This window comes from Corvus kubaryi, unplaced genomic scaffold (genome assembly GCF_017639235.1).
Source record: "Corvus kubaryi isolate FWS band 111438036 unplaced genomic scaffold, C.kubaryi_AGA036_p1.0 78, whole genome shotgun sequence".
Taxonomy (NCBI): Eukaryota; Metazoa; Chordata; class Aves; order Passeriformes; family Corvidae; genus Corvus; species Corvus kubaryi.
The window spans coordinates 9,608,756-9,628,616 of NW_024582065.1; the positions used below are offsets into that span (position 1 = coordinate 9,608,756).

The 19,861-nt window shown below is 60.2% G+C and overlaps 1 protein-coding gene across 2 annotated transcripts; it reads right to left on the bottom strand.

The window, feature by feature from the left end:
• Positions 1-86: 86 nt before the first annotated feature.
• Positions 87-19,861, bottom strand: NR5A1 (nuclear receptor subfamily 5 group A member 1). 2 transcript variants are annotated; one of them, XM_042052599.1, is made up of 7 exons: positions 19,650-19,861; positions 17,487-17,602; positions 16,886-17,027; positions 12,681-13,321; positions 5,718-5,837; positions 5,053-5,200; positions 87-2,009 (listed from the first exon to the last, which is right to left on the bottom strand). In XM_042052599.1, exons 2-7 carry the CDS (start codon positions 17,586-17,588, stop codon positions 1,762-1,764), a joined length of 1,401 nt encoding a protein of 466 aa, XP_041908533.1. In that variant the 5' UTR covers positions 17,589-17,602; positions 19,650-19,861; the 3' UTR covers positions 87-1,761. The 2 variants fall into 2 exon arrangements, with proteins under 2 accessions (XP_041908533.1, XP_041908532.1); XM_042052598.1 differs by having other exon boundaries at positions 17,487-17,605.

Below are 19,861 nucleotides of genomic sequence, written 5' to 3' on the forward strand. Positions count from 1 at the left end.
CCAGGAGAGCGCCCACAATCACCCAGCCCTCCCCGTGCCAAGCGCTAACCACAAGGATTAGAAAGACAGTCAGAAAAGACAAAGGCTGCCATTTTAAATGAACTGCAAAATTTATTACAGTGGTTTGCTCCTGACAAGGAAGTTGGTAGCCTTCTGCCTGGGAAGGAAGGGGAAGGAGTGGGGAAGGGGATGAGGGAGGAAAGGATGTGAGAGACAGAGAGAGACACTTAAGGACACTTCTCATATTCTGAAAATAAAACGTCTTTTACCTCCCAAAACATTTTCTCCAGTTCTTTAAGTTCACAAAAAGAAGAAGGTGAAACCAAACCACAGACTTCAGGAGGAAAATGCACAAACGTGTTAAAGCGAGACAAACATGCTCTTGTGTGTCTAACAAGCTTCACAAACCGCGTGGCTCCGGGCGCAGCCTCTGTGGCTCCTCCAGGCACCGGCTCTGCAGAGCTGTGGTGGCCCCTGGGCACGAGGACATCCCCGCCCTGGGGAACAAGCCTGAACAACCCCGGCCCTGCTGCAGAACCCCCAGAGCTGGGGGTCCGTGGGGCAAGGGCTGTGCCGGCCCCAGTGGTGGGGCAGAGGAGAGGAGAGCACGGCTGAGACGGAGAGAAGGCAGCAGTGAGAGTCCAGCACGGCCCAGTCTGGGGGGCTGCGACCCCCAGCGCTCCCAGTCCTGTCTGTGAGCCCCTGTCCTGTGACGGGAGAGGAACAGAGAGCTCTTTGCCTGCGGCTTCTGCACAGCCTTTGCTGTCCCCTGGGGACACGGCAGAGCGCAAGAGGGGGCCGGGAGGCCCAGCACGAAGTGCAGGACAATCCTTATTCCTCCTTATCCACTCACTTGGCAGATAAATGCGGGGAGGGCCTGCAGAGCTCCCCAGGCTTCCCCAAGATCCTGGGCACGTGCTGGAGCTTGCACCTCCCTCCTGCCTGGCTGCTCTGCCACCACACCCGGGGGCAGGACAGAGCTGTGCTGCCTGTGGGCAGCTCTGGGCTCTGGGCACTGTGGCTGCCACAGGCTGCAAAGCCAGAACTGCTGCCTCCAGCACCAGCAGGCACTAGGAAAATGCACCTCAGCTGAGGATTCAGAGCTGTCCATCCCTGCCTATCCTCTCCTGGCTGGGGCAGCTGCAGGACACAGAGCTGGCGGCAATTGGGATCCAGCATCTGCACCTTGGGGTCCTGGCACAGCCGCCTGGGCCCGACATCTCCAGCCCAGCCCCAGCATTCTGTGTAGTTCCTGCAGAAATCCTCCACCTCCGTGTGTTCCCTGGTGCCCAGAGACACCTCAACCACCATAAAACCACAACCTGAAGGTGGTTCACCTCCCCTGTCTCCTGCCCTGTGCACGAGGGGCCCTGAGACATGGGCAGGGTTGGGGAGGGATGGCAGCAGTAAAGAAACAGCTGGTGGGGGCAGCAGGAGAGGAGCAGAAATAGGAGAAAAGCCGGGACAGGCTTTACCCTTCCTTCACGCTGCCAAGCCGGGTTGGCAAGTGACAGGTTTGGGCACCAAGTGTGCAGTGGAACTGGGGGTCAGCACTGCCAACGGGGCAGGCTGGCAGTCAAGCCATGGCCCTGCAGCCTCAACTGTCCTTGCTGTGTACGAAACCTTCTGGGGCGTTTCAATAGCAGAGGTTAAATAGCATCACTGAGGAAGGCAGGGGGGAGGCGGTGCCCGCCAGCCCTGGGCACCAGTCCTGCCCCTGCTGGAGGCACTGGGGCGCTGCCGGGTCGTGCTGGTGGCCGCTCAAGTCCGCTTGGCGTGCAGCATCTCGATGAGGAGGTTGTTGCAGGGCACCTCCCCGCTCAGGTGCTTGTGGTACAGGTACTCCTCAGCCTGCAGGCTCAGCGCCCGGACCTCCGCCAGCCACAGCAGCAGCTGGCGAAACTTGTCCGTGGAGTGGGGGTAGTGGCAGACCGTGTACTCCAGCAGCGCCGCGTTGGCCTTCTCCTGAGCATCCTTGGCCAGCGTGTGGTTCTCCAGGTACTTCACGTCTGCAAGAGGGAGGATGGGCATGAAATGGTGCCAAACTCACGTGTCTGTGCCATCCGTGCCACGCTGTGCTGGGTGAGCCAGGAGGGACCCACAGTCCTGGGTCAATGTCCCTCATGCATGAAAACACAGTGCAGGAGGGGACTACCCAGCCACGGGCTCTCCATCCCTACCCTACTCCCCAGGTCTCCCCTGATGCTGAAGACAGATTCCAAACCCCCTGGCAGTAGGACTGGTGTCTCCCTACCCTCACTACCCAGGAAGCTGCAAAGCCAGAAGGTGTTGCCAGCTGTGCCAACACACTGGGAGTCGCTGCCATCAGCCCTCTTTAATTCCTGAAGGTCGAGGAAGCGGCTGAATTAATTCCCTGATAAACCTGGTCTTTCCAATGTGGCAACCAGGCTCACCAGCCTGGAAACCCTAATCCTCCGTGCCTCGCCAGGGCCACAGCAGCTTCCCGTAATCCTGCTGCCAGCTCTGCTGCCAGCAGGGTAAGAAGCAGCTCAGCAGGCAGCGGCACCGAGGTGCAGGCAGGATCAGTTGTCCCTGCATGCAGATTTTGCTGGCTTCAGGAAACCAGCGCTGGGCACTGCCCCATCACCACCTACAGCTGCACACAGCGATGGTACCACACGCCTGCCCGGCAGACACCTTGCTGCCAACCCCGGCACAGTCCCTCCAGGGCAAGTGGATTCAGTGGATTCACTGTGCAGGACGAGGTAATCGGGAGCGTTGCCTCGGTCACAGACCCGCTGGCTCTGCTGCCCACAGCCCCCGATGCAAGGCCAAATTCCCACTCACGGGCTGGGAACAGGGAAATCTGGGCACAGGGTCTGGCCAAGGCAGCTGGGAGTTTGGGGATCCCTTGAAGGGACTGTGGTACCCAAGGCTGCTGCAGCCCAGCAAAGCCGGAAGCCCCCGGGGGTCGGAGCCGGGAGCCGAGGCGTGGCTGGGGGCACAGCACAGCCGGGGGCTGTGAGCCCCCGGGGAGCCCCAGCCTCAGGCCATGCCCGTGGCCAGCACGGGCACTGCGGGGGCAGGCACGAAGGGCACAGGTTGTGCCAAGATGCAGTGTATCAGACCACCCTTCCCTTTTCACTCTGATGGCACATTTGCTCCTATTGTCTCCTGCTACCCGGGCTGTTGTTATGAAATCTCTTTATCTGCATAAGGTTGTTGTGCATGTCATTAAAAAAAAGAAGTTATATTGATAAATGTCAAATCTATCCTCTGAGTTGGCTCAACAATAGCTAGTTCTACTCGATGAACTCACCTGGTTCTCTGAAAGACCCTATTCACTGTTTAATTGAATATTTGAATAATCTTTTCATTCCTGCAAGGAATAAAGAATGTTGTCCAAATAACATTGACTCACTTCATTTAGAGACACTGCAGCAGTTGCAAAGACTGTCCTGTGACAAAGCCTCCCATCACACATACAGATATGCCTGGGATTATTTCTATGCCCTCAAGTGTTCTTCCTATTCACAGCTCCTTTTGTTTGGGAGAAGCTGCTGATAAATTGCAAACGCTTAAGGGAATGTGGGCTATAAAAGCCTCTCTTCCTCCCCTCCCCAAGAGTAGCTGCTTCATGAATGTAAGTCATGAAATCGAATGATAGGTCAATCCATTAAGGCTCTATTAAGCCCTTCTGTAGAACAAAGCTAACCTGTGCCGTCCTCATAAATATTGCTATTTTGAGAAGCCCTAATTTTAATTAAATCTCTTTACCTGCTCAGGAGAGAAATCTATTTAGAACTCAAATGGCAGCTCTTGTGAGCAGGGCTTGGCTTTGACTGTGCTGTGGCAGAGTGGTAAATGTGGAAATTCTCTTGTTAAAGGCAATTACATCCTGCACATAATACACAATCCCGTTCCCTACAGCTGAGCCTGCGAAGCGCAAATTACTCCAAGTGAGCTCTGCAATATGGAGAGAAAAAGTTGCATTTGGGGCAAAACGATGTATGGGAAAACAGCTATTGGATTCCACGCCCTCCCTGAAAGCGCCTGCTCAGGGGAAGCCATCGGGGAGGACGCTGCTCCTGCTCGCTGTGCTGGGCCGTACCAGGGGACACAGGGGGACCTGGGGCAGCACGGGGGGACCTGGCCCTCCTGGTACGGAGACCGTGGGGCAGCAGCCAGGGGAGGTCCTGGCTCGGGGTACGAGCTCCCCCATCTCCTTCATTTCCCAGCCTGGGCACTGTTTGTGCCACACCTTATCACAGCCTGAGCAACGAATTATCGTGCCTCGTTTCTCTGGATTTCTAAACAGCTCCAGAGGAAAGGAAAGCTGAGGGAGGAGATGCTGCAGGTGCAGCTCCCACCGCTGTCCCTGGACAGGACCCCACGGATGCAGAAGTGCAAGCACAGAGCAAGGCATTGGAACAGGGACGGGGCTGGCGGTGGGGACACGTCTGCCGCAGACAGTGGTGGGCTCACCGTGCCAGCACCAGCACTCGGCTGCCACAGGGATCCCAGGGGCAGGAGCGGGCTCTGCCACCCCGGGGACGTTTCAGGCTCTGGAACAGCGCCCACGGCTCCGGTGTTATTTTGTCTGGGTGAGGTGGGAGCGTGCGAACCGCAGGCTCCGGGCTGAGCCTAATCAGGAGCGCCGGAGCCCCTGCCCAGCGCGGCGCTCGGGGCTCTGACGCAAATCCCGGGAGATACGGCCGGCCCGGCCGCGCTCGCCTCTGTCAACACGCCTGTTTTCCCTCTGCCGTATCAGCGCTTGTTTCCCTGCCCGGTGTGCTGGGCGAGTGACCAAAACAGGCTCCTCTTGGCCAAAGGGGTGACAATGTCCCCTGCAGCTGGAGCAGAGCTCAGCCCCGCAGCGGGAGACGTTTTGGACCCCGGGTGAGAGGGGGACAGGCAGGTGCCAGCTCTCGCTCCTGGCTCCTCATTAGAAGCCCCTTTGTCGCACAGCCGGACCCTGGGCTGTGTGTGCCCCCTCCAGCCGCGCTCCCACCCCAGACCCCACATGCAGCAGCACCGCCGTGACCCCAGAGCAGCTGCCCCTCGCCCCAGTGCCCCCCCGGCTGCACTCACCGAGGCTGAAGAGGATGAGGAACTTGAGGCATACGAATTCGTGCCGGTCCACTTGGAGCGAGTGCAAGTGCAGGACGAGCTCCTGCGCCCGCAGCACCAGCGTGTTCAGGATGGAGCCGGCCTGGGCTGAGATGGTCGACATGTCCACCTGCAGGGACAGGGGTGACATCAGCTTTGGCAGCCCCAGCCCCACCACAACCTGCTGCAGGGCACCTCACACAGGCCAGGAGCTGGGGCGAGCCCTGAGCACCGACTGAGAATTAGGGGTGTCAAAAAAAAGACTGACAGGTGAAACGGGAACACCGTTTAAAAGGGGGGGGGCCCTTCACAGGGTGCTGGAATTGAAGGAAACACATCTCCAAAAGCCACCCCTGGGGAGGGAAGGTGCCCCTCCTCACATCCCACCCCTGAGAGTATGGGTGGGGTTGTTGATCCTTCCATTAAGAAACATTATTCTCCAGAACCAGGAGCTGTGTGGCAGGATGGGACAGGATGGGACCTTCTGCACAAGCAGACCCACAGTGTAACAACAGCACCTGTCTGCCCTATGCCGAGTTGGGCACACTGGGACAAAAGAAAGAAGTCACTCCATTCCCGCATGCAGCCCCTGCCTGTCCCCACTGCCTCTCCACAGCCCCGCCACAGTCCCAGAGGCCATTTCTCACCTCCTGGCCGGTGACCAGCAGCACGCTGTGCTCCTTGCCGTGCTGCAGCTGCCGGTAGATATGGTCAAACACCAGCAGCTCACTCCAGCAGTTCTGCAGCAGCTTCATCTGGTCACCCACCTGAAACAGAGCGGGAGCAGCACAGTTGACACCCACCGTGCTGCACTGCACAGCACCCACCCTGTGCCTGGCAGGCGTTCCACAGGAGGGGGGGTCCCCTGGGGTGAGCACGGAGAGCTGGACCTGCACCCCAGAAAGGGGGACCCCGAGCTGGAGGAGAGGAGATGGGTAGGTGGCTTTGCAGAGCTGGCTTCCAAGCAGCTCAGCATGTTTCAGTGGCACTTGCTGGCTCTTTTCATCACGGGTCTTCTCCCACCAAGCACAACCTCCCCAAACTGCACACAAATTTTAACAAAATGACTGCGGGAGGGACACAGGGCGGCTGCACAAAGGGCCTGTGTGTCCAGACAGCCCCTCTGGATACTTTAAAGTGAAAGAAGACAGTGCTCATCCTCAACTCCCTGCCCAGGATGGGAGGTTTGGGGGGGCAGCACGGCCGTGGGGGAGCCGCTGGGCGCGGGACATCGCTGTGCCCTGCAGCTGCCAGCCCAGCCCTGCCCACGCACCCACACACGCACTTGTGATCACGTGCACTTGTGGACAAGTGCGCAGAGAAACTCCTGGGATTGTCCCTGTGAGGAGCTCGAGCCAGGACACCGGCTGGAAGGGTCCTCAAAGGTCTCACAGGGCACTGGGGACCGCAGGCAGCACCAGTGACTGGCAGGATGAGCTGCCAGAGCCAACAGCTGCATTTGGAAGAACTAAGAGCCCTGCCAGGCCCCTGGGCCTGGAGCTGTGGCAGGATGCAGGGCCCGCTGCCTTCCCCACTGACCTGCCAAGAACCACCATGGGTCACTGGCTTCATTCCCTCGGCACTGCTCTCCACTGAACCCCAACTCCTTTCCACAAAGAACTGAACCCCTGCCCTGCCTGGACTCCCCTCTCCTGCAGGGACACTGTAGGGAAAGGGCTGGGATTATGGTACTGCCCCCACAACCTCCCTGAGGAGCAAATCCAGCGCCAGCAGCCGAGCTCTGCAGGGCCATTGTGCTCCCCCTTTAATAGAGGGAAGACAGATGCAGCATCACAGGGCTGGATAATGCCCTCGTTTTGCTGAAGAGGCTGCAATAAACCTGCGCTGGGAGATTGCAAAAGGAATAGAAGCCAGATGAGAAAGAGCTTTACGGTCTCCGAGCCGGCGCTCCCTGCGAGCCGCTGGGATTTGTCTCTCGAGTGTGGTGGGTGACCAGAGCCGGCCGTGCGGCAGTGCAGGGAATGGGATGAGGTGGGAAGGCAGTGACGGTGGCTGGGCTGTGGCACCGCTCCTGCCCGATGGCACCAAGCCGCCTGCAGGGCAGGGCCGTGAGCACTGCGGGGTTGCCGAGGCCGCGCTCGCCCCTCATCCCCAGAGCAGTGCAGCAGCCGCGGTGCATGGCCCAGCACCGCAGAGCGTGAGGCCCCTGTCCACCTGCTCGACAAAATGCTGGGGAAAAGCTCATTCTGCACCAAACCAAAATGGAGACTTTCTGCACCCTGCCAGAAGGTGAGTGGCCGCCTGTTACGGTGGCCAGCCCCAGCAGGGAGCTGGGGCCAACCCAGCTGCACAATCCCGGCCAATGCCGAGCGCCTCCGCTCTGGCTCAGTCAGGGCGTTGTTTTGGAAGTTCTTTCCTGTGCCTCATTCCTGAGCGGGATGTGCTCCAGCAGGGAGAGACAGAAGGTTTTGCCTTGAAAACCATTTTTAAAAATTAGCTTTTCCAAAGAAAGCACTTCGACAATTTTGAAATCTTATTTTCTGCCTTTAAAAATTGCTAATCAGCTTCTCTCAAACACTGAGGGGGGTTTGGCTGCCTCCCTGAAGCCCCTCAGCAGCACATTTCACCCTGCATGGCTGCTGCAGGGCTGTTCCCTTGCCAGCACACTCCGCCGTGCTGCGGCGCTTCCGGGGAGCGTCGCAGTGCACCAGAGCCACATGGCCGTGGCACAGAGGGAATGCGCTTGGGAGCATGATGGGGTGGGCTGGGGGCTCTGTGGGCTGGTCAGGGCTGGCTGGGGTGCACGGAGTCATCCCCAGCACCAAGCTGGGTGTCCCCATGGCCCAGACAGCCCGCACAGCCCTGCTCCAGCACGGGAGCTCTGCTGCAGGGGGCTCAGGCTGGGGTCACCTGGCTGCACCCCGCCCTGGCCTGGCCTGCTGGGAGCAGAGGGCTGCTAATGGAGGGGCACTCAGAGGCAATCAATCCTCCCAGCGAGGCGGCAGCACACACGCTCGCCGTTAAAAGTTAAGCAAAGGATCTTCCTCTTTTAATGTCAAGGCTTTTCCACAGAGTGCTTTATCAAAGGCCTGATGCAAGCTGTCTTTGAGAGGCAATTTTTATCTTTTTTTTAAAGCGAGCATTTAACCCATTCACAAAACACAAAGTGTAACCCTCCCCGCACTGGAAGAGCAGTCCCTGATGAGCTGCAACCCACAGAAATTGCAGTTCTCTGTGGGACCGACCGGGTCTGGGGTGGTGCAGAGGGGAGGCAGGGCATGCAGAGGCAGGGATGGTGCTGCCCGGGCACAGGGCTGCAGTGGGTGTAGTTTTAAATCTTCTGCAGCCTTCCCTGTGGGTTCATAGGTACAAGGTGAGGAAGCTCCTGTGAGTGTCGGGGCTCCCCAAAATGTGCCCAGGCTACACAGGGACAGCGCAGCCCCACAGTGCTCACTGCTCCCTGCACGGCTGGTTCAGGGCATCCCCCACCTCGGGTGCCACCACTTTAGGAAGGAGAGTGACCCACCAGCAGCCCTTCTTTGGCAGGAAACCCTGAACTGGTCCCAGGACATCCATCCCCAGCCACAGGCACAAGCAGCACTTGGATGCTCCCAGCTTGCCCCCACCCCACAGATGCCCTCTGAGCCTCCTCCCAGATCTCAGGTGCAGGATTTGCCCCTGGGCATGGCACACATCAGCACTCTGAGCCGCAGCCCCAGCAATTACTGAGTGCCAGCAGGACCCATCACCTTGGCTACTGAGAAGTGCCAAAGTGGATTAGTGTCCACCAGCCACCCGAAATGGAAAACCCACACACATCCAAGGTGTTAATGGTCAGTGCAGGTCCCCATTGCCATGCCCAGATATCACCACGATGTGCATCTTAAAACAAATAACCATCAACAGGGTGGCTAGCCCAGGATCCCATCTCCCTGCTGGCTCCCCTGCTGCTGCAGCCCTGGCTGCGTGGGCACCACAGCTCTGCAGGCAGGGCTGTGCTGGCTGGGACACCACAGGCAGGGAAGCGTCACATTTCCCCCAGTGCATGGGATGCTAAACATTGCTGCAGCATCCATGACCAGAAGGAGATTTTAAATCTGCCAAAAAAGCTCTGGCCAGTGGCCAGGAGATGGGGTCAAGATGACCCACATGTTAAAGGCAGAGAAGCAACTGACTGCAAACAGGCTTTGTCGTGGCTCTGAGATCTCTAAGCACGACTGAGGGAGAGCAACCCAGCAGACAGACCCAGTGAGCACAGGGATCCCTGGGTCCGTGGGAATGGTGCTGCCCTCAGCATCCCCCCCATCGCTGGAGCTTGCCTGTGGATGGGAGGGTGGTTTGCCCCAGCCCCTGGGCACAAAGGGGCTGAGGAGGGGGTTGGCATCATCCCACCACCCTGCGGCTGCGCTGTGCCCCGCCAGTGGCTCAGGGACCCGCTGCACACCCAGCCCAGCCTGGCCTTCGGGCTGAAACTGTAGCAATTTGTTTAACATTCCTGGCTGCTCATCCCAATCTAAAGGTCACTGCAACCCTGTGTACACAATATTGATATGTAGGTATGGCAGTGACACCTATATAAACCAGGTTGTGCAAGGCATGTGTGTATAAAGCACGCCAAAACCAGACACAATGTGAGTGTGCAAGCGCACGCGTGTGCACATCCCTCTCTCTGTCTCTCTCCATATACATATAAAAAAATTACATCTGAAAGGACAAAGTTGCCTGAGACTCACGACCCAACAAAATATATTTCACCCCCGGCCCATATTTTTCTTCCTGAAAAGATGCTGCAAATCTTCCCTCAGTCCTGACACATCTCATCTAGACTCAGTTAAAGTTCGTATTTATGGGCGTCAGCGCTGACCTCTTCCACCTCCGCCCGCGCGGCCTCGCGCCGTGGCTGCCTGGCCAGCCCTCGATAAACAAGCGGGCCCCCAAATCCCCCTCTGCCGTGCAGCGTTATTAGTCTTGCCTCCGAAGGCCAGCGCAGTCCGTAATTCTCCTCCTGGTGACACGAGATGAACGCCGCGACATCAGTCTCCCAGCGGATTGGCATGGGGACCCTCGTTTGTCAGTGGCAGACTGACAGAATTACTGGCCCTTAAATGAAACGATATATCTGGGAAGTTAAATCTGTTTTCAATCTGACTGCCCCGCGCCTGCGGGCGGACGTGGCGTGTGAGTCGATGTCAAGAGGCCATTAGCCCCTGGCCCCCCTCCTTCCCCAGGCGCAGTGGTGGAGCCAGGGGAGCTCTTCCCAATGTCCCCCAGCCCAGCCACCGCGCCAGGAGTGTTGGAGACAGTCTGGCCCTCACCAGGTTGCTAGGGTGGGAACGGGAATGGGAACAAGACTGGTCAGCTCCAGGGGAAACTGCTCCCACTCCCGCAGGCAGGGACCAAAGGCTTGTCCTAACCAGGCGTGAGCCAGCAGGTCCCCGTGTCCCTGAGGATTTGCTCCTTTGTCTCCAGGCTCCCTGTGAGGCCCCAGGGAGAAGCCAGGTCTCTGCAAACAGCCCTGTGGAAGGAGCACAGGGGTGCTGGGAGGGCTCAGGCAGGGCAAGCCATGATGGGGCAATCTGCCCACACCTCCCCTTCTCACCTGCCTGCACCTCCTCCCCGAGTAGTGCCAGCCTGGCAGGATGCCCTGGAGAGCTGTCCCAGCACAGTGCCTTTCCAGCCTGGATCCCCACTCTAGCCTCAGCCAACAGCCCTTCCCTGCTGGGGCTGGGGACTGTCCCCTTCACGCAGACCTTCCCAGGGGATGGAGAGGGCTGCTGGCATCCCTGCCCTGAGGAACCCCGAGCACGCAGCGGGGACTGCTGGTGCCATCGATCTCGGAGATTGTGAGGTTCCTCCACGCTGGCTTTAGGGCAGACCCATAAACCCTGTGCTAGCAGGAGTTCATTTACCGCCCCAGCAGCTGTTTGCTTTTATGTGCCAGGCAGGAGCAGGAAAGGGGATTCAAGATCTCAGACCTACTCCTGCTTCCCACTGGCTGCTCTCCCATTCCTGAGGAAAAGCCACCGCCCTGGCCAGGGAGGATGCGCCGTGCCAGGTGGGCAGGGGGCAGCCCCAGCACTGCCTGTGGGGACACTGGGGACACCAGGCACCTCCGCTCTGCGCTGGGGCTCGGAGCTGCCCGGGGGTCTGTGCACAGGGGGCAGCCAAGGACGGCGATGCCACGTTCTCCCTCTGCCCCTGGAGCCGGGGTGGGCTGTGGTGTCCTGCAGTCCCCGGCCCTGCGAGGTGCTGGGAATGCACCCCCCAAACACCATGTGGGTGAAGGCAAAAAGCATGAGGCCCCAGGATGGCAGGGATGGATGTGGGCACCCGCTGAGCACTGAACCCCATGTCCTGAGCATGGCAGGGCACATGCCCTGCTCCCAACAGGACGCTGACAGCTCTGCCCAGGTGAGGCCTGTGGCACTGCCATCCCCCCAGAGTCCCACGGCAGGAGGAGAACCCGCCAACACCGATTCACACAGGAACAGCCTATTTTGGTGGCGCAATCAGGCTGACAATGGAGTTACAAGGCTACACAGCTATACAGCTGGGAACTGAATTTACACTGTTTACAATATCTCCTGCAAAACAACAACCACCCTGTTCCCAAAATCCAGGCTGGACACTGATATGATTGAAACAAGCCCAACCCACCCCCACAATGCCATTTCCTGACACTGTTCTGGCAGACAGGGGCTATTTTGAGCCATGAGGCTCAGCCACACTCAGCCCCATGGCACAGGGAAGAGCCTGGTACTGTCCTACCGCACAGTCCCACTGGAAGAAGGTGGTTTTGGCCAGAGACAGACAGCACAACCTCATGCTGGAAACACAACAAAGCACCTGAGTCTCACAGCTGCCCCAGGACGTTGCTCACTGAGTTTTGGCCATGTTGCAGAATTTTCTCTCCCATTTTTGCACCAGTTTGGGATCTTAGGTCCGCCCAGGACATGAATGGAAAATTTCTGAAAGCTCAGCAAGGTGTGCAGGATGGCAGAAGCTGCCCCAGCCCTGCTGACCCTCCCATGGCCCCAGTAAATGTTCTGGGGCATTTGCTAGAGGGAATGTCCTGGCAGGACGGAGGTCAGCTCCACATCCCCCAGCTGGGCACACTCATGGGCTGCTGGCAGCAGGCATGGCTGTGGAGCCAGGCTCAGGGTGTCCCCTGCCCCAGCCAGCCCTGCCCTGGCTGCCCGGCACTAATAGGACCCACCTGACCACATCGATTTTCCTCCTAAAGGCAGAGGAGAGAATTGTCTCAACTATAATTCCTCAACGTTACATTTTTCAATTATATCTTGAGCTTGACACCACAGTCACTCTGCCGGCGATTGCCTCAACACCTGCCCCCGCCGTGATGAATCTGAAATCATTAGCCCCACATGACAGTGCGAATCGCTCCAGCATCGCGGCTGGGCCCAGCAGCTCCAGCTCTGCCGTGCAGGGAGCTGGGAGCAGGACTGGGGTGTGTCAACAGATCTGCAGTGATGGCCCCGGGCTTGTGACCATGGGTGTTGCCCTGTCCTCACAATATTTCACCCTCAATCCTGCCCACAGCCATATCCTGTCCTCACATCACAGCAGCCTCGATCCTGCCCACCTCCCGTTGTCCCCCCAAGAGCAGCATCCATCCCCAGAGGTCCTACCTCCAGCTCCTTGAAGAAGATGCAGCTCCGTGCCCACTCCACAATGGAGAAGAGGGTCTGGTCGGCCATCTTGCACATGAGGCCGAAGGTGCTGAGCTTCTCATGCCGGCCTTTGCCCTGCTCTTGCTGCAGGCAGGACAGTATCCGTGCCTTCACCTGGGCCTCGTCAGGCTCCAGCTGCAGCAGCTTCAGGATGACCTCAGGGATGTCAGGGGGGGAGCTGCTGGGGTAGGTCTCTGGGTACATGTAAGCAGGCACAGCCTCATGGGCATTTGTGTAGTGGTCAGGGTACTCGGACTTGATGGCGCGGTTGGGGAAGGAGGGGTAGTGGTAGCCGGGCAGCGGCGCGTGGCCGGGCACAGTCATTCCCAGGGAGGGCGTCCCGTAGGGGCTGCGCTCGTAATCCACGGGCGTCAGGGCGGCCGGGTTGGGCGGCAGGGTCTTGGACATGGCATGGATGCTGTGGATGGTGGAGGACAGGCTGTAGTCGCTTTGCACAGGGGACATGATTTGAGGCACGGTCTCCAGCTTGAAGCCATTGGCACGGATCAGAGCTTTCTTCTGCTGCTTTAAGGCACGGTCCCGCTTGTACATGGGTCCAAACTTGTTCCTCCCTCCACGCATCCGGTCTGCACGGACAGCTGGAGACAGAGAGAGGGCAGAGACTACAGTGAGCCCACATGGAGAGAGACTAGGGCTTCCACAGGACACAGAGTAAACGCTGGGGGACATGACTTAGTGGCAAAAAGGGTTTGTGGGGCACTGGGGAGACCTTCCCAGAGAGCTGACGGCAGGTTGTGTCACTCCCAGCCCAGCCAGTGTCACCCTCAGAGCCTCTGGGGATTGCAGGAAAGAAGACACATTTGGCTTTCACTACAAAACGAGCTGGGGGATAAAGCAGCTTTCATTCCCCGTGGGTTGAGGGGGTAGCCCTTAAAGCCTGAGCAGAGCAGGGGGTTCGACACCCACTTTAGTTTTAACAACCCCTGTCACTGGACCAGCCCTGGGATTTCCTTGTTTCTGCAGAACCTGGGACCGCACAGCCCCCTCAGGACCCTGGTTCCCTCCACCCAGGCTGCACGTGCTAATTCTCTGCAAATCTCTGCCCCTTTGTCGGGCAGCACGGCTGGCAGGTTCCAGCGGGTGCACTTCACCCCACTGGCCTCAGGCAGGAGGCTGCCAGCGCCGGGGGTCCCAGCCTCGGTGAGGGCTCTGCCGGAGCATCCCGCTGGCAGAGCCCCTCTGACGGCTGCAGCAGAGCAGATGCTCCCACCAAACCAAAAAAGCCCCAAGGATCTGCCAGCACGCAAGGGAGTAGGTGCTTCTCTGCAGCAGGAGCCCTGCTAAGCTCCGGGGGGCTGCTGCCCTGGCATCCCCTTGGAAGAGCCTCAGATCACTGGAAGGCAGGAGCTGGGGGCTGGACGGCAGCGCACAGGCACGGAGGAGAGCGCCAGCGAGAACAGACTGCAGCGAGCATCAAAGGCAAAACCCCTCTGCTAGTTTGTGCTCCTGCTGACAGCCAGAGGGTCTTGCTTTGCGTCTCAGCTGTTACCTCTGCCTTTCTTTTGCCTACTTATCCTGGGGCACACAGCCAGCCCCCCCCGGAGAGCTGGAGCACCTCCCCAACGCTCCCAAGGCAGGCTGGAGAGGCGGGAGCGTGGCCGGGAGCAGCAGCATTTCCAGGACGAGCAGGAATGTGCTCCCAGGAGAGCCGCCCTGGCTTCCTCCCTCATTCTTTATTCATGAAAACAGCATCTCGCTGGGAGCGGGCCGCCAGCGGCAGCCTCTGAAGAGAGGGGTGCTGTGGCCCCCGCTCCTGAGAGCCGGCCCACACCTCTCCGGGCAGCAGAGAGCTGTCCCAGGGCAGTTCCTGACTCGGGTACAAGGGAGGTGGCCATACTCAGCATGTGTGCACACCCCAGCCGAGGTCCCGCACAGGCAGGCGGGCTGGGAGCCCGAGCTGGCACAGGCAGGTCTGGCAGCCCTGGCCACACATCCCAGAGCCAGAGCACACGGAAAACCAAATCTCACACCCCCTCGAAGTGACATGTTCCCACCACTGCCCGAGGTCGGGCTCAGTGATGACTGCATCCCAAAGCAAACCCCTGTGACCCTGGGCAAGCATGCACAGGCAGGGACCCCCCCTAGTGCTGACTGCACTCCCACACACAGCGAGAGGTGCTTGCAGTTCAGTCTCACAAACCCTCCAGAGGCAACTGCATACACCTCCTCCCCTCTCCCACCAAGAACACAAAGGGAGAAGAGGCCTTTTAATTCCCTCCTGCTCCGCTTTTCCTGCCATTTGTGCTACACTTGGGATTGGGAAGAACTTGCCCTTTGCTGTGTCCCAGCTGACAGCTGAGAAGCAAATGATGCACCCTGGCCTCCAGGGCAAGGGGGCCCAAGTGGAGCCACCCAGGAAGCACCTGCACCCCCATCAACTCTTCCAAAACCATCTGCAGGTGACCCCCGAGCCACACACCCACATGGTGGCAGGAGGGATCTCCAGCAGCCCTGCTTCCGACTCCCACTGCCTTGCCTGCTCCCATCCCAGTGCAGAGCCCTGGCTGGGGCAGGCTGTTGGCCAGGCTCTGCCTCCCTTTGGCCACCTCTCTTTGCCTGGGCAAGGCCATGAAGGGTGCCATGGGTAGTGCCGCAGGGTGCCCAGGGCTGTAGGCAGAATTGGGCCAGGGCTGTGCTTCTCTCCCTGGGCAAGTTTTGCTGCCACCTCCCTTCAGGCACTTTGAGGGGTGCCTGTGTCAACACTGTGCTCCCAAAATCAAACACCTCGGGGTTGCTCTTGTCTTGCGGACCTGTAGACTCACCTCCAAAGCATCACCTCAGATGCCCAAAAATACTAGGAGCTGTGTTTTTTACCACAAAAGAGGTGGTTCCATGGGAATATCACCCTTGGTTGGGTAATTGCCTTGTCTGCCCAGCTCTGCTAAGGAGCCAACAGCAAGAAAATACGCAAGAAAAGGCTGTTGGGATAGCTCTGGGACCAAAGCACCTCCACGGCGAACACGACAAAAACTGCTGGAAAGGGACAAATTGAGACCATGCCTTTTCCTCCCAGGCACCCTGCCTATCTGTCGTAGGGTCCCCAGCCCCTGCCCAGCTCCCAAATCCCCTTGCGACATCAATCAAAACTGCCAGAGCATGCACCGAGGGATTTAGGGCACCAGTAACTCCAGCCCAGGGAGGAGAGTGGAACTGGGATCTGTTTTGGAAGCCAGCCCACGCCGGGAGTTCGCAGGGGTTGAACGTGCAGCTCGATGTTGTGTCTTACTCCTGCGCTTCTGCTCGCAGGCTCCCACCCCGCTCCCGGAGCGAGCGGCCGCCCTGCCAGAACATGAAGGACTTTCCGATTAACCGCGCTGTGTCCCGAGCAGCGAGCCCGGCAGCCGAGGGGCTCAGCCCGGCAGCCGAGGGGCTCAGCCCGGCCAGGGTCGGGAGGGAGGACTCAGCCCACTTCCACCCGCTGCAAAACGCAAACGATTTCAAGGGCGAAGTGGGGAGGGGGCGGCTGACTCTGGAGTGGGGGGCTCCTTCTGCCTCTGCCTTTGCTCTGCCATCCCGCACCAACGACCTGTCCCCCAAATATATCTCGTTGCCGGATGCTGAGCATTGTGGAACCCGTAACACGCGGCAACACGGGCTGTCGGGGCCCGACTCTGATGTCGGGATCCTCTGCGCCGACAGGAGAGAGGCTGTGGGGCTGGAATCGCCCCCTCTGGGGGTCAGAAATCCGTTAAACTAAATGTCACCGAGAGGAAAAATATAATTTGTGGTGGGTCTGCGGCAGTTTTATTGCGATCCCCATATTTTTAAACGTTTTCCTTAAGTCTCCGCTTCTGGAATTATGTGCTTAAGGAAAACAATAATTTATTTGTTATTTCCCAACCTTCCTGCCAGCAAAAAAAAAAATCCTGGAAAGTTGAAGCCGTAGCAGCAGGAACCCCGGGGAAACAAACAAAATGAAACAAGGAAAAGAAGGAGACAACGCGAAAAAACGATTTTTTTCTTAACTTGGGAGGGCAAAACGGAATCGAAGCGGCGGCGCGACTGACCACCCCGGGGAGGTGGCGGCGGCGGGGACAGCGCGACCGGTCCCGGCAACTGCACAGTCCCTGCACAGTCCCCCCAAAGTCCCCGGCCCCGCCGCCGCCCCCCGCCCCGCCGTGCCGTGCCCGGGCCGTCCCTACCTTCCAGGCGCATCCCCACGGTGAGGCACTTCTGGAAGCGGCAGTAGGGGCAGCGCTTGCGCTGGGTCTTGTCGATCTTGCAGCTCTGGCTCTCGGTGCAGGTGTAGTGCTTGTTGTTCTGCACCGTGCGCTTGAAGAAGCCCTGCGGCAGCGGCGATGCGGTGGGCACCGACACCGGCATCCCGGCACCGGCATCCCGGCACCGGCACCCCGGCACCGGCATCCCGGCACCGGCATCCCGGCACCCCGTCCCATCCACCCGCCTTCGGCAGAGGCTCCCGCCGCGCTGGGGGCTCCCGTCGCGGCCGCGCTCCCCTCCCACCGCCGGGCGCGAATCCGCCGCTAACGAAAGCGGGCGAGAGAAGCCCCGCGGCCGGTCCCGCTGCCCCGGCCCCTGCAGAGCCCCCTCCCCGCTCCCTACACAGCCCCGGACCCCTCTTCCCCGTGCAGCGCTCCCCGCACAGCCCCGGCCTCGCAAGGCGCCGGTCACGCAGAGCCCCGGTCCCGCTTCCCCGGCCCCGCACGGCCCCAGCTGCGTTTCCTCAGCCCCGCACAGCCCCGGCTCCGCAGCCCCGACCCCGCGCGCCCCGGCCGAACCTACCTTGCAGCTCTCGCAGGTGAGCAGCCCGTAGTGGTACCCGGAGACCTTGTCCCCGCAGACCGGACAGAGCTCGTCCAGGTCCTCATCATAGGAATAGTCCATCCCCTCCAGCGGCCCTGCTACGGGACGAGCCGCGGTCAGCGGGACGGGATGGGAAGGGGACGGACGGCGACCCCAGCCCCGGCACTGGGTGCGGACCGGGAGTGGGCGCGATGGAGACCGAGCGGCAGGTGCGGGAGCCGGAGCTCTTTATAGCGCCTGGAAGAGCATCTCCATGTTGGTGCGGGCTCACGGCCAGCCCCCCGGGGCTGGGGAACCTCCTCTGGGAGAGCGGGCGGCTCGCGGCGGCGGGGACGGGGCGGGGGCGGAGGGACCCGCCGGCCCGGGCACCGGGAACACGGCGGCTGGGCTGGGGAGCGGCTCGGCCAGGCCTCGGCAGCATCAGGGTTTCCCCCAGGGACTCCCCCAGGGACAGGCAAGGGGCACTGCTCTGCGGGAAGGGGCGCAAGACCCTCCTTGCTCCCCCGCACCATCTGTGGGGAACAACAAGCCCCCCAACCTCTCTGGAGTGTTCGGCCTGAGAGAGGCAGGACCTGCTGAGAACCAGGAGTCTCAGGGCTGGAGCAAAACTGACCATGTCTGGGCACGAGCCTGCTCTGCTCAGCACACAGCCCTGAACCACCAGCTTTGTCAGAATATACGATTACCCCACACCAGCTGCCCCTGCCAGCCCAGGGAGAGCTGTGTGGGGAGCACTGCGGTGTGCAGCAGCTCCTGAAATCTCCTCTGGGGCCACCGCTGAGGAGATGAGTTTGGACCTAGCATTGGCCACCCCACCTGGAGCACCCACTCCGAAAGGTGTCGTGGTCCGCCTGTCAGACAGCAGGTATCAAACCAATGCTTCACAATTAGAGTTTCTTAATGAAATATTCCATGACGGCAGCAGACCAGCACAGGAGCACCCTGGCTCCTGGCACGTCCCGTTTTTCAGGACGCTCCCAGGCCTCATGCCGCAGCTCAGGGCTTGGCTGTGGGGAGCTCGAGGCTCCAGCTCTGAGCCAGGCACTGGAGCTGAGCCCGTCCTGCAGGGCTGACCCACTGAGTCAGGGGCCCTTCACGGCTAGTGCAGAGCCTGTCCCAGCATAGCAGGAGCCTGCTGCCAGCACAGCAGCACTGGGGCCTGAGGCTCTGGGTGCCTGGAGCTCTGGCACAACTGAGGTTTGTGCTGCTGGCAGTGCCTTGTGAAGGAAAGGCATGGCTGATGGCCCAGTACGGCTGATCCTGCCAGGCTGATCCCGCATGGCTTGTCTTGAAGGGCACATCCCACACACCTCATCCTACCCAGCTCATCCCACACTCTCACCCCACACACCGGCTGCCCATGGGTGCAGTGGGTAGGAAGCAGAGTTGGCAGGGAGAGCAGAAAACAGGAAACGGGCTCAGCGGAGCATCACTCCAGAGCCACCAGGAATGGAGTCCGGGCTAAGAATAGCAGCGGGTCAGCCGCTGTTCGGCCGGGAAGGAGCGCTCCCACCGCCGGAGGAGCCCCTCGGCCATGGCCCCCACACTCACCATGAGCTCCCGGGGGAGCTGCCAGGCAGCCATGGAGCAGGACCTGCCATCCGGGAAGAGGAGCCCAGGAGGGGCTCTGGGTCGGGAGAACTGAGCAAACACTGCGAGGAACAAAAGCAACTCGGAGCCGAAGGCTGTGATCCCTGCCAGCGCGGGATGGCGACAGGATGCAGGCTCAGTCAGCTCCAGGAGTCAAGGGGTCCTGGATGCCTCCCATGCTCACTCCAGGGTGTGGAGGCTGCCTGTGCTCCTACGGGCAACTCCCAACCCTTGGGTGACTGGGGACCCCCAGGCAGTACCAGCTGGGCTCCCGGAGCCCCTCAGCAGCCAGATCTGTCATTTCTGAGCCGAGGGGCCAAGGCTATGGTGAGGCCTCGCTCCACTGCCCACGATCTGCAGAGCCGCCATCCCCACACCCGCTGACGGGGACGGGACGGGAAGCAGAGGCCCACACACGACTCTGGCTTCCTCGTCAAGCCCTGCCGCGTCCCCAGCTCCGGCCTTGGCCGCCACCATGCCAGGGAATGGTGGAGGTGGCTGGGAAATGGGTGGGATGGGGGACCGCGGTTCCCCCCACAGACTCGTACTCACCGCGAGGCGGCTGCACGGCTGCTGCGCGTGGGGCCAGCGGGTGGGAGAGCCTCGCTCGGCCACCGGCCAGGAGCTGCGTCCCGAGGAGCCTCCGTGGGGTGTGGGTACCGCTGCCCTGTCCACGGTGGGCTGGGGGATTTATGGGGACCTGTGTCTCTTGAGAAGGTGTTGGGGCTCTGGCTGCGCACACGCCGCCCTGGGCAGGACACCGG

What these genes read in the sequence shown, in the direction of transcription:
- NR5A1 (XM_042052599.1), bottom strand. Translation starts at nt 17,588, where the DNA reads ATGGACTATTCCTATGATGAGGACCTGGACGAGCTCTGTCCGGTCTGC. An exon ending in CGTGGGGATGCGCCTGGAAG is followed by an intron (nt 13,322 to 16,885) that starts GTAGGGACGGCC and finishes CTCTGTCTCCAG; the next exon opens with CTGTCCGTGCAGACCGGATG. An exon ending in TGCTGGTCACCGGCCAGGAG is followed by an intron (nt 5,201 to 5,717) that starts GTGAGAAATGGC and finishes CTGTCCCTGCAG; the next exon opens with GTGGACATGTCGACCATCTC.